Source organism: Gopherus evgoodei, chromosome 1 (assembly GCF_007399415.2).
Source record: "Gopherus evgoodei ecotype Sinaloan lineage chromosome 1, rGopEvg1_v1.p, whole genome shotgun sequence".
Classification (NCBI taxonomy): Eukaryota; Metazoa; Chordata; order Testudines; family Testudinidae; genus Gopherus; species Gopherus evgoodei.
Window position 1 is genome coordinate 361320090 of NC_044322.1, and position 14285 is coordinate 361334374.

At 43.3% G+C, this 14285-nt stretch overlaps 1 protein-coding gene across 1 annotated transcript in view; it reads left to right on the forward strand.

Moving 5' to 3' along the window:
• Positions 1 to 14285, forward strand: part of LRGUK (leucine rich repeats and guanylate kinase domain containing) — a 79753-nt gene that overhangs the window by 38762 nt on the left and 26706 nt on the right. Inside the window, 3 exon segments of the mRNA XM_030575954.1 lie at positions 8753 to 8849; positions 10018 to 10131; positions 13612 to 13813. Coding sequence (XP_030431814.1) covers positions 8753 to 8849; positions 10018 to 10131; positions 13612 to 13813 — 413 coding nt within the window.

Sequence of the window (14285 nt, forward strand, 5' to 3'; positions counted from 1 at the left end):
GTCAGGGGACAAGGAGCAGGGAGGCTTAGATAGGGGATAGGGTCCTGGGGGGCAGTTAGGGGCAGGGGTCCCAGGAGGGATAGTCAGGGGGACAAGGAGCGAGGGGTGAGGGTGTGGATAAGGGTTGGGGCAGTCAGGGGACAGGTAGGGGGTAAGGTCTAGGGGGCAGTCAGGGGACAAGGAGCAGGAGGCTTAGATAGGGGATGGGGTCCTGGGGGGCAGTTAGGGCAGGGTCCCAGGAGGGGATAGTCAGGGGACAAGGAGCGAGGGGGTTGGAGGTTCTGAGGTGGGCAGTCACCCAGCCCTCTGCCCTGAGTCTTGACCCCTCCCCCCACATTCACCCCCAGCCCTCTCCCTGAGCCCCGCACCCCCATCCCCACACACACCCCAGGCCCCTGCCCTTGGCCCTGTACCTCCCTCATGCACACCCAGACCTCTGCTTGACCTCTTCACCACCCCGCCAGGACCCCAGCCCTGACTCTGGCATCCCCACACATCCCCATCCCCCCCGCCCTGATACCTGCACCCCCCCATGTCACCAGCCCCCCCACACCCAATGTACCCCCCACATCCCCACCTTCACCCTGAGCACCAAATGGGAGCTCCTGCACTCCCCCCCCACATTCCCAGCTACACCTCCTCACAGCACATGGGAGCTGCCCAGGTAAGTGCCCCCACACCTAAGCCTTCTGCCCACTCCCTCATTCTAGCTCCTGGCCAGACCCTGCACCCCTAGCTCTGTGCTCAGTGCACTCCCACCTCAGCTCAGCACAGAGAGAGGAAAAGACTGGGCCAGAACCAGGGAGAACGTAGATACCCACTGTATGTGAGCAGGGCTGGGACCCAGCCCCGCAGCAGGGTGAGCGGGTCCAGCAGCCAGAATCCCGGCTGGCAGGGGCCGCAGATGGAACCCCTGAGCAGCAGTGAGCTGAGCCGCTCAGTCCCAGCAGCCCCCACCCCTTATCCACTCCTCCCAGTCCTGGACCCCTTACCTTGAGGCTCCAAGCAGAGCCAGATACACTACCCCGCAGGAGCACACAGCCCCGCCCCTCAGAGCGCTGCGTGCATGGCGGCAGGGCTCTGGGTGAGCGAGGAGCGTCTTTTCATCCCTGCAGAGCCAAACGCTGCCCCACGGGAGCGAGCAGCCCCGGTCCCCAGAGCTCTGCGCGCGCAGCGGCAGGGCTCCAGGGGAGGGGAGAAGGCGGGAGAGGGCTGGCAGCTTGCTGCATTCGGCCCCAGTACTCTAGCCCGGGACCACGGACCCTGTGGCTTGCCGCTCCAGGCAGGAGTTTTAATGGCACGCGGAGTCCCCAGCAGGCAGTGGCGTGCCATTAAAATTGGCTCGCGTGCTGTCTTTGGCACGCATGCCATAGGTTGCCGACCCCTGATATAATATCTACCTATTTTTTAATATGGTGTATAAATTATCAAGATTCCTTTAAAGGTGAACTGAAAAGCAAAATCAGCACCTTTTTACTGCTCCTTTTATCTGTCTGTCCATCCATCAATTCATCTGAACTTATTCTTTAGTTCATATTATTATGAACAGTGTCACAGTTCAACTGCACCTGTATTTCCCCCCAAGTTCAGCAAGGGCACCTATTCCTGGCTTCCAGCTCTCCAGCTATTGCCTTTCTGGATGGAAACCTGTGGACCAGGGTATTCCCAGGCTGCATAGTTCCCTTCCTTTCCCTCTGTATTTCCCAGCACAGTCAGGTTGCTCAAGGACACCTGCTTGCTTTCTCTTCAGAGACAACAGAGTGATTTTCAACAGATATAAGTTACCATGCAGCACTTCCTAGGCAAGCCTACTTTAGTCTTAAGGTACAAAGCATTACAGAGAAAATGTACTAAAACAATAAAAGAACTTACATGCATCCCAAAAGCTTGCCAGAATAACCCCAACCCTAACATCGATTCTGGAGGACCCAGTCCTTCAATCACTACCCTGAGGATTGGGACCTGCTGAGGACCAGGGGTTCTGTCCATTTGCTGAATCAGGAAGAAGGCCGTGAGCCAATTTAAGACCAGCCTATTTATCCAAAAATTATTTCCTTGTCTGTCAGTCCCTGGAGAATCCAGTTGGAAATATTGTATGTATACTTTGCCAGGGGAGTGGCTTCTCTGGAGATGTTACAACCTGAGTGAATTTGCCTAATCACCCCCTGTTCGTCTCCTATTTACCTTTCCCATGGAAATACGTACAATTCCATGATAACACATACACAATTGAATTTTTAATACAATGAACTCCAAAGATGTTAAAACTAATTCTGTAAGGTTTAACTTAATTCAGTAAAGTTCATTCAGGATATTGCAAGAAATTGTCAGTCTGAAACAGCCCACTACAGAAGTGTTAGGGTGCATCTATATGGGACACGTATATATTGCATCCAGAAGTTAATAGGATGCCAGTGTAATTACTGAACTATCACAATATGATTTCTGTGGCTAATGCCGACAAAGTGGGATTCCTCCATTCTTCACCAGCTGTAGAGTCTAAATTTCAAGATAGTTGAACCAGCATAATATATTTTTTGTAGCTAATTCTGGCAAAGCAAATGGGCATCCTTCATTCTTCACCAGCTGTAACTTCTACATTTCAAAGGTAGTTCTATATAGTACACATTGCAGTAATCTATGTAGCCATGTGTTACGGGTGCTCTTATCATCTCTCCAATTCTCTCTTGTCTGTTTGCTACACTCACTTGTTGCATTTAGCCTTATTTTAAACCATAAGTTCCTCAAGGCAATGACTATGTATGCATCTATATACATTACTATGTATATGTACAGCACCTAACACAATGGGGTCTCTAGGCACTAATGTAATATGTCATAGGAATAGAGCGCTAAGTGCATATACAATAGCTGACAATGTAGAAGCAGAATTAGTTCTTTGGATGCCCAGCACCATAGAACCCTAGATTGACCATCAGTGATGTTATATAATAGGCACCTGCTTCAACTCAAGTCCTGTAATATGAAGATCTGCTAGATTAACTCACATGACTAGCAAGTCCAAAGGACTTTTTGACAGAAATGCTGTGATGGTTACAAGATTGGAAAAATCAAATGTGATGCACAAGTGCTTTGAGAGACCAGCTTGGAAATTATAACTAATTGAAAACTGGCCCGAATTTTCCAGCACTGTCTGTTTTCCAAAAGCATTGTTTTTTATATGTATTATTCCTGTAAAGTTTTAAGTATGAGAAAAAAGGAGAGTGAGAATTTTAACAGAGCAGAACATTGCAACTACAAAGCAAAGTTGTGTTTTAATTATTCAGTGGAGATTTCAGCAATTTTATGGCTTACTGTTTTAAATTTCACTCATTAAAAATGTATTTCATGTAAGATATCCCGGCAGTTCAAATGTGAACATGGCCTTGCAATTAAAAAAGTTATAATGGGTAACAGTCTTTCAAAACAATAAATAAAATGAAATCGGACACTGAGACCATCTGGTTTGTGCTCAGGAATGACCTTTAAAGCTGGATACGTTTCTAATATCTTTGAGAAAATCAAGCCTTTGAAGTTAAAGTTTTATAGGGTCCATGTGTATCACACTGTTCTCATTTGCCATAGTTCACTGATAAAATAGTGGCACACACTAGTGCTGCTACAGTTAAGGATCTGTCAGCATCTGCATTATAAACTTATACAACTAATATTCAGTTGTATTAAAGAAGAGAGTTTATTCCACGTTAAATCTAAGATCTCAATACAGGGGAAAAAAAGAATACCCCTCCCCCAACTTAGATATTTATTTATTCGGGGATATATTAATAGGAGGGTTTTATATAAAACACAGGAAGTAATTGTCCTGCTCTGCTCAGCATTGATGAGGACTCAACTGGAATACTGTGTTAAGTTTTAGGCATCACATTTTAAGAAAGATGTGGAGAAATCGGAGAAAGTCCAGAGAAAAGCAACAAAAATTATGAAAAGTTTAGAAAACCTGACTCATGAGAAAAAGTTAAAAAAAACACAACTCTGCATGTTTAGTCTTGAGAAAAGAAGACTGAAGAGGGACCTGATAACAGTTTTAAAATATTTTAAAAGCAGTGATAAGGAGGACAGGGATCAATTGTTCTCTGTGTCCACTGAATGTAGGACAAGAATTATTGAGCTTAATATCAGAAAGGGAGGTTTAGGTTAGATATTAGGAAAACTTTCCAAATATAAGTTAAGTAAGGAATAAGTTACCTAGGAAGGTTGTAGAATCCCCATCATTGGAGGTTTTTAAGTACAGGTTAGACAAACATCTCAGGGAGGTCAAGGTCCTGCTTCAGGGGATGGACTGGTTCAATATTTCTTAACCCATGGGTCGTGACCCAAAAGCGGGTTGCAAGAATGTAGGAGAGGGTCATGGCTGTCCGGAGCCCTGCCATGGGGAGCCCAGAGCCTTGCCACCCGGGGCTGAAGTCGCAGAGGTCACATCAAATCACAGAAGCCGTGACCTCTGTGACCCATTTGTAGCCTCATCAATTAGACAATCGAATGCAAAGTGGGAAGAGTTATGGGAAATAAATGTTCCATGAGAACTTCCAGTGAAGAGTGTGCATTTTAATCACAAAGTGAGTCTTTAGTCAGTGAAATGGATACATTTTTAAACTGTTCTGTTGCAACTGCAAGTACAAGTGACAGTAGGAATTCATGACAACCTGAGAAGAAAAATGATCGTACGTATGACCCTGTTTACTTAAAGTTTGGGTTTTCATTATTGAGGACCGAAATGGTGAACACAGGCCACAGAGTGTCATCTGGTGTGAACTGTTAGCAAATGAAAGTTAAAACCATCAAAGTTACATAGGCATTTCTAGACAAAGCACTCTATCTATAAAGATAAGCCTCTTGATTTTTTTTAAACAAAAAAAGAAAGATTTGGAAATGTCACAAAAAACACTTGAATGTGTATCTACTATCTGGGAGCAAGCATTGCATGCTTCTTACCTTTTGCACGCTGCATTGCGAAATGTAAAAAAGCTACCACGGTCGCTGAGAAGTTAATTTTACCTTCTGCTATTGATATGTGCACTGAATTATTGGGTGAGTCAGCTCCAAAAAAATTAAAAACAATCCCTCTCTTCAGTGATACAATACAGGGAAGAATCTGCGATATCTCAGAAGATCTCAAACTGCAAACAACCGATGGTCTTTCAGTAAGGGACTGTTTACAGACTGATACAGATGTATCAAATCACACTATCTTGCTGGTTTCTGTGGGAAAGTAATTTTCAAGAATCATAGAATCGTAGGACAGGAAAGGACCTCGAGAGTCCAGTCCCCTGCACTCATGGCAGGACTAAGTATTATCTAGACCATCCCTGACAGGTATTTGTCTAACCTGCTCTTAAAAATCCCCAATAACGGAGATTCCACAACCTCTCTAGGTAATTTGTTCCAGGGCTTAACCACCCTGACAGTTAGGAACTTTTTTCCTAATGTCCAACCTAAACCATCTTACTGCAATTTAAGCACATTGCTTCTTGTCCTATCCCCAGAGATTAAGGAGAACAATTTTTCTCCTTCCTCCTTGAAACAACCTTCTACGTACTTGAAAAACTGTTATCATGTCCCCTCTCAGTCTACTCTTCTCTAGACCAGGGGTTCTCAAACTGGGGGTCAGGACCCCTCAGGGGATTGCGAGGTTATTACATGGGGAGTCGTGAGCTGTCAACCTCCACCCCAAATCCCACTTGCCTCCAGCATTTATAATGATGTTAAATATATTTAAAAGTGTGTTTAATTTATTGTGGGGGTTTTCAAGTACATAGAAGGTTGTTTCAAGGAGGAAGAAGAAAAATTGTTCTCCTTAAATCTCTGGGGATAGGACAATGTGCTTAAAATGTTTGGAGTGCTGGTGCACAACCTTCAGATTATATTGACTACAATTACACCAAACTTTGATAAACTCATTAAAGAGCAGCAAGCTCAGACTTCTCAACCTAGGATTTATTATACTGTTGTTAATCTGTTCCTGTTGATGTTGATTTTTGCCTTTAACTTTGACTGTTGATCTTCTTTAACTTATTACTATTGTTATTGTTATTGTTGTTGTTTATTATTATTACATGTAGTAGGTAATAAGTATGCTGAGGCCAAAATACTTGTGTGTTTTCTACAAGCTATTTAGTAGGTCGGGATTGGTCACCAATGTTTACAAATGGATCCTGGTCCAAAAAAGGTTGAAAACCATTAGACTAGATGACCTCTCAAGGTCTCGTCCAGCCCTAGATTTCTGTGATCAAATGAATAAAATTACAGGGAAACAAGAGAGGTTTTACAAGATTTTCATTACAAAAACTCAAAAGAAATAAAAACAAGAAGGGCCTTGTTGGTGGGTTTTTTTATTTGTACTGCTGTAGCACTTAGGAGCTTTAGTCATTGACCAGGAACCAACTGTGCTTGGTGATGACTAGTTTATGGTATTAAGAAACACTTATGGGAGAAGAAAAGAAAACTGAAAGAAACCTAAGCAGTTCAAAGTTGAATGCAAATGGTACCTGTACTCACATAGATTTTGGCATAGAAAGTAATAGACATACAAGGATGTGATTCTCATTCACAGCAGGGTCCTTTTACACTACTCTGGCAATGTGAAAGGGCTTAAGTATAAATGAGAACCAGGCTCACAAGTATTCTATGTATCATCAGTTACCCAATACCCATCCCAAATAAAGCATGTTTGTGTCACACGTGGGAATGAAATCTGGTGCCCAGACTCACAGTTCCCAGACCTAGACAATGCTGCCCCAAAGTGTGACATGGCCTTTTTTCATTCTGTGATCTCCAGCTTGAGGCTTCAATACCCAAAGCTCACCATACAAGCTGTCTGTCCAGTTGTATTTTGCAAAACTGGTTAACATCCATTATCAGTGTTTTAATAACACAGCCAGGCTCTGTATATTTAGATGCAAGTATTTTTTGCTATGTTTTGTCTGGGATGGATCAGTCAAAAAGTCAAGGAGACAAAATATTGTCAGTGTAAGTCTATTGTGACAGACCCAGGCCAGTGTGGTACAGGAGTCTGGTAGAGGGCAAATATACTAGTCACTGGCTGAGTAGTTTTCTGTTCCCTGAGTGACTAGAGCAGGGGCTGCACTGGAGTAATCAGGAACCTGCTAGAACCAATTAAGGCAGACAGGCTGATTAGAACACCTGCAGCCAATCAAGGCAGGCTAATCAGGGCACCTGGGTTTAAAAGGAGCTCACTCCAGTCAGGGAGGGAGGAGCTAGAGCAGAGGAAGTGCGGTGTGAGGAGCTGGGAGCAAGAGGCACAAGGAGCTGAGAGTGAGAGGCTGTGCTGCTGGAGGACTATGGAGGACAAGCATTATCAGACACCAGGAGGAAGGTCCTGTGGTGAGGATAAAGAAGGTGTTTGGAGGAGGCCATGGGGAAGTAGCCCAGGGAGGTGTAGCTGTCATGCAGCTGTTACAGGCAGCACTATAGACAGCTGCAATCCACAGGGCCCTGGGCTGGAACCCGGAGTAGAGGGCGGGCCCAGGTTCCCCCCCAAACCTCCCAACTCCTGATCAGACACGGGAGGAGTTGATCCAGACTGTGGGGAAGATCACTGAGGTGAGCAAAATCTGCCAATAAGCGCAGGACCCACCAAGGTAGAGGAGGAACTTTGTCACACTATGCATAACATTTTGGTTCTGCTTGTCCTGTGGTACAAAAGCACTATTAGCAAAGTACCACCTCTCAGGAATGTGATCCACCGTTAGGAGTGACTGAGGACCATATGCTGGTGCTTATGTGAAACAGAATGTTTAGGAAGGGACTGGAGCCTTTAAACTAAAATTTCTTCATATGGAGACTTTGCTATTTGGCCAGATTTATATTTGTATGACCCGCATCTCGAAAGAAAGTTCAGGTGTCAGATACTTCAAATTGTTGCCCTTAAATATCATTTAAATGTGCATTTTAAATAGCTCCCTTACCTCCCCTACTTCCATCCAACCTCATTGATTCCAGCACTGATACCCTCTTACTGCTGGGACTGGAGCTCACCATTGGTCCTTCCATCTACTTCAGGGGTAGGCAACCTATGGCACGTGTGCTGAAGGCGGCACGCAAACTGATTTTCAGTGACACTCACACTGCCTGGGTCCTGGCCACCGGTCTGGGGGGCTCTGCATTTTAATTTAATTTTAAATGAAGCTTCTTAAACATTTTAAAAATGTTATTTACTTTACATAAAACAATAATTTTAGTTATATATTTTATACTTATAGAAAGAGACCTTCTAAAAACATTAAAATGTATTACTGGCACGTGAAACCTTAAATTAGAGTGAATAAATGAAGATTCGGCACACAATTTCTGAAAGGTTGCCGACCCCTGAGCTACTTCTATAAATTGCTCAACCTGCCTCCCACCACCCCTTCCTATATCTAAGATTCCTATCTATCAGCCCGGTGTCAACATAACCAAGGAGGAAACGGGGGAGGATGAATTTATCACTTCCCTACTTAACGGTGCTGTGACAGCTTCCACTCAGACAGTCCTGTGTGTTTGGATTTATAGCCCAAATGTAATGTTATATTAATACAGGTTTTTTGCATTTATAGGTTAGTCTTTCAAATATGCAGCATTAGTGGTATGATTTGCACCTCTTTATAGTCTCATATTTCTTCTCTGTTTAAAATAAAATGATTTCTAGTGCTCTTCCCTCCTTCTCTTTCACTCCCAGCTTTTTAAATGATTGAAAACTGGTGGTTCCTTTAACATACCATATATCTTCCAGCCCCTGTCACACCACGAGGGCATCTTACTTTGGAGAAGACAACAGACTTGATTACTACTTCATTTCTCAGGAGGTGTTTGACAATATGTTGAACATGGTAAGAATTGGACTTGTGTCTTGGTAGGCCTAATCCTGTAGTATTAGTGAGTTCACTGCATCTCCCTTAAACAAAATAGTCTCTAAAGGTCTGATTTCAGAAAAAATGAGATGTGTGCACAATTACGTGGCAAATATGCATGTCCAGTAAGCACAGCTGCATGTGCAAATCAGGTATTTATTTGTACAAATCATCAGCTAGACTGTCTCTTATTGTGTTTAGCTAAAGTACCTTTTACTATGGGGCACATAGATCAGTTGGAGTCTTTAAGTACTATTGTAATATTAATAAATAATAGGTCATTTGCATATGTGAATACTGTGGGGTGGGGTGGGGGGAGGATAGGGGTGCTAGAAAGCCAAAAGGAGGCTTGTGGATAGGGTCCTGCCATGTTTCTCAGTGTTCTAGGAGTCCTATGGGAAGCACAGGATTTAAAGGGAAGCAGATTGATCCAGGCATTGTACCTGCCTCTCTTCTCTCTATAGACAGAATGTCTCCAGCTACTGCTTCTGGTGTGTATTTGTACTCCCAATGCAATTTGGGCTCAAAAAACCCAATGATAGTACGTTACTGGTAGATACACAAGGCCTACACATTCATAAGCCATTGAGCTCATGTTTAGTGTTTACCTCTCAATGACAGTGTGTTTTAATTTCCAAAGATTATCTTTGGACACACACTACTGGGCACCAAAGTTTTATTTGTCAAGTTTCACTGTTGAAATTTACTTCTCAAATATATGTTCTCCTTGCAGGTTCGCTTTGTGTATCCACTTTTCTCTTTGGTATCTTCTCTTTTATCCTGTGCTGCCATTCATTCTGATGCTTTGTCAAAGGAAGATGCCCCTTGCTTTAGATCTTGTGCTTCTTTGCAGGGTGAATGAATAACCAATGTAAAGTTGTAACCTGTCAGCTGCTTGTTTTCAATGAGCTGATGTTTTATTATTCACAAACAATGTACAAGCCTGCACCCTTGAGGCCTATTCTTTGCTGCTCTCTGCAAGTTTTACACCCCAGGTGGCCTTGTTATCACTGATGATTTAGGCTTTGTGGAACGGTATACTAATGGTAACCAAGTCTAGAACAATCATTTTTACTGTGCTTCTTTAGGAAAGTTGTTTTCATTACAGTCTTTCCATTGTCATGACACACCACCATTTTAATTCCAGGGGAAATTTATTGCAACCTATAAATACAGCGGCCACTACTATGGATTAGGAAGAGATACTGTAGAATCCATTGCCAGAGAGGGACTGGCAAGCTGTGTTCATTTGGAAATAGAGGTAGGCATTACTATTTCTTAACCATTATAACATCATCAAAAAACAAAACATGGAATGTCTATAATCAGTCCAAAAGAATAACATTGTCCTTTGTAGTTTTGCTCTAATTAAATAATTCTCTTTATGAGAATTCCTGTCATGTGAGAGGAAGGATGACCCAGTGGTCAGAGCACTAAGCTAGGACTTGGGAGATCCCATTCAATTTCCTGCTCTTCTACAGACTTCCTGTGTGACCTTGGGCAGGTTACTAGGCCTGGATGCATAAAAGAAGTTAGATGTTGCTAAGTTGAGCATCAAACCCACCCCAACTTTTGGGAGTCTAGAAAATCATAGAAACACACTGCGATTCACAAACCCTGAGTTAGGTGCCTAGGCTCCCCATACAATGAATGGGGAGAGATAGGGGCCTTAGAATGCTATTCACAAAAGCTAGCATGCCAGGCAGGAAGACACCTGAGCTAACCAGAGGAAGATGACCAGAGGGATGTGTGCTAAGTCACTCAAGGAGATAGGTGTCTAAGTTCAGGCTGCAGGGAGGTGCCATCTCTGCTAGCAAGTCACAGCTGGGATACCCATCCCTTATAACTTGTAGCCCAATGGCTGGTGTACTCATGTGGGAGATGCCTGGTTCAAGTACTTCTGTCACCTGGGAGGGAGAAGGGATTCGAACTGAGATCCACCACCTCTTGGGTAAGTGCTGTAATCATTGTGCTATAGGATAGTCTGTTATGGGGCTCCCTCAATCTCTCTTGTTGAAGCTTTTCCACTATGGATAAATAGCTAAAGAATCATTGGAGTAGGTTGAGTGGAGCCTGGGTGAGTGGTCTAACCACTGAGCTATAGAGTCATTCTCATGCTTGTGCTCCCTCACTCTCTCTCTGGCCCACATGACTCATTAATTATTGCTCCACAGTGGAATAGCTTCAACAGGAGAGATTGAGGGAGCCCCACAACAGAATACCTCATAACTCAGTGGTTAGAGCTCTCACCTAAGAGCTGGTAGATCTCAGTTCAAATCCCTTCTTCCTCTCAGATGGAGGAAGGACTTGAACCTCTCCCACATCCCCGATGAGTACCCTACGCACTGGGAGAAAAGTTATGCCCCGTGTGAATTTGCCTGAGGTGCCCAATTTGGTAGGCTGCCTTTGAGCACACCTACTGGATCAGGCCCCGCCTGTGGTTAGGCAGCCAAACATCTTCCTTCTGCTGGTTTGTAGATTGCTGTGGGACTTGGGGGCCCAGTGGGAGGCAGCAGTGCGCACGCACAGAGCCAGAAACATTGGTGCCTAGGGAACGTTCTATTGCAAATACGTAGGTGCCGAGTAAGTTTAGGTGCCTACAAAATTCAGTGGGAGTAGTTTATGTGCATTATTATTAATCATTTGTATATTGCCAGAAGTGTACAAGACACTGTATAGCGATAGCTCTGTATCAAAGGGCCAACAATTAAATGGTCTGATCTTGCAATCTGAGTGCCTATTTTGAGGTATTCGCATACTCAACTCCCATTGACTTCAACAGGATGCTCAGCTTCTCACAGGTTAGGACCCTAAATTCACAAGTGAAGACAAACTGGACATGATACAGTGGGATGTGCGTCATATAGCTTGAATGCCTCTCAAAATAGGTTTATTACTAAATGATGGAGAAGTTAGGGCTTGTATGTGAATTGGGAAGTTACTGTGGCTTTATTGGATATTATCAACAGCAATATCATGGACAGCTAGTTAAGAAATGCCTCTGGTACCAGACTTCTAAAGCGTGTAATAATTATGCAGCAATCTGCATTGCTGTGGATTCTACCTGTTGATGACACACCATAATGATGAGTTATGCACCTGAAACAGAAAGGCTTCAAGTTCATTATCATCTCTTAAGCCCCTAACAAAAGTGATTCATGCCTATTAAAAGAACATTTTAATTATGGTTCATGAGCTGAGGCTAAAAATTTGGGCCATTTAATTCCCTTTAATCTACCACTGTTAGGTGGTAGAATTTGTCCCCTTTGTAGTAACTACATTTCAGTTCCTGTTGCATTCTGCAACACAGTAAGCAACACTACACATGTTCCAGGGCACTTTCAGGACCCATCCCTTGTTGACGTGGCCCTTGGTGCATAGTTACCCCTTTTGAGCATAAAATTGCATGGCTGCATGTGCATATTAGGCATACAATTTAAGTTTCAATCCTATTTTTCAGATACATCTTCAGTTTTAAGTTTCTCTTGGCCTCCACATAGACTCCATCCCCACCCCTCATTTCAGTGATGTCACGTTTTGGTTTTTGATTTGTTTTACACTAGAAGGCACATTTTGTTGCTTTTGTAGACAGAGCTTATTGCAAACACCAGGGGTTCCTTGCATCTCTCTATTCCCACCAGCTTGTGTGTCACCCTCTGATCCATTTTTATTTGTAAGTAAGGCCAGGTCTACACTAGATGCTTACTTCGGTATAAGTAGGTCACACTCCTGAGCAACGTACTTATATCGACCTTAACCCAGCGGTATGTTGGCTGGGTGATGCAAATTATGATGTCAGGAGAGAGTGTCTTCAGCAGAAGCACTGCAACTGTGCAGCTGCATCGGTGCAGCTGCGCCAGTCCAAGCTTGTAGTGTAGACCTGCCCTAAGTGTAGGTATGTAAGACCCTCATCACACAAATACTTTCTTACTTGACCAGTATCATTGAAGTCAGTAGGACTGTTCTCATGCTTAAAGTTAAGCATGTTTGTGTTTATAGGATTGGGGGCATAAGGGACTCACTCAGGACTCATTTTTGCTGATTAGGCCCAGCCCTAGATTGAGTGGGATGGAGCTATATAGCTCTGTCTTCTCTCCTTTGCCTTTGGGGATTTGTATATCACAGATGGTTGTGGGGGAAGTCAGCATGGAGCACCCCAAATGCTACCCAAAGCAGAGGGTTGCAGTTTTGTCCAGCCCTTACATATTAGCCTTCCTCTCCTCACCATTATACAGCCACATATGCAGAATTTAGTATTAAACATAGAAGCCAGTTGATCTGTTCCAAGTGCTTTAGGATCTTGTATAAATGCCACATGCTGTACTGTATTTTTTAGTTCTTTGTTATTCAGGTATGTTTAGTGCAGATGTAGATGTCCCCCTTTCTCAGAATCTCGTGGTTTGGTACAAGGGATCCTGTCAGAAATTCAAAATCAATTCACTTACCATCATAAACCCGCTGTGGTTTAATAAACCCTCATTCTCCGAAAGTTATCAGGCTGCTCAGCATTAGTTAGAAAAACATTCTGATTGAGAAGAAGATTCTGATGTTGTTCCCTGTAAAAATAAAAGGGCCAAATTCATTGGTGGTGTAAATTGGTCAGAAAATGGTTGTAAGAAATACAGTAGTATGACTTCTGACATGCAAAATAAGGGGAAGAAAGGGGATAGGGCCTAACAGGAAGAAGTCACCGAGTTTCAGGACTGAAACATTTTTGGGTGCTTTCTGTCTAATTTTAAAGGGTGTGCAAAGTTTAAAAAATACCTACTTTGAACCTCGATATATCCTGTTAGTACCAATGAACAAAGAAAAATATGAGGGACATCTGCGGAGAAAGGGGCTGTTTAGCAGGCCAGAGATTGAAACTGCAGTCTCCAGAGTGGACATGTATATCAAAATAAATCAGGATTTTCCAGGATACTTTGATGCGGTAATTAACACAGGTGAGTTAATTTCTTTTGTACCAAGAATCTGATTACCCAGGGTGATGGCAACAGATGCCCCCAAACTGCCATGCAGATAAAGTAGTTTCTGAAACAAAAACTAGGGAAGGCAAATTGATGCTCAAAGTATCTGGTTTGAGTCTGGGGACATGAAGAACTGCAGATTTGTATCTTTGTCACCTCAAGATTGAATTACTGCATTATGCACTAGCTACATCTTAAATCCAGCAAGAAACTGAATCTGGTGTAGAATTCAGCTGCACATTTGTTAAGCAGTGTCTCTCGTGAGGCTGTTACACTGAAGCTTCATGATCTGCCCTAAGACCCAGATCCTAAAGATCTGGGCCTAATTGTCTGCAGGTTTCTGAATGGAATTCAGTGTGTTTTCATCCTGTTAGGCCCTAAATGGCCTGAGACATGGCTGCCTTTTAACCTGTTCTATACTGCCACCGTTGAGGTCCACAGGGGGATA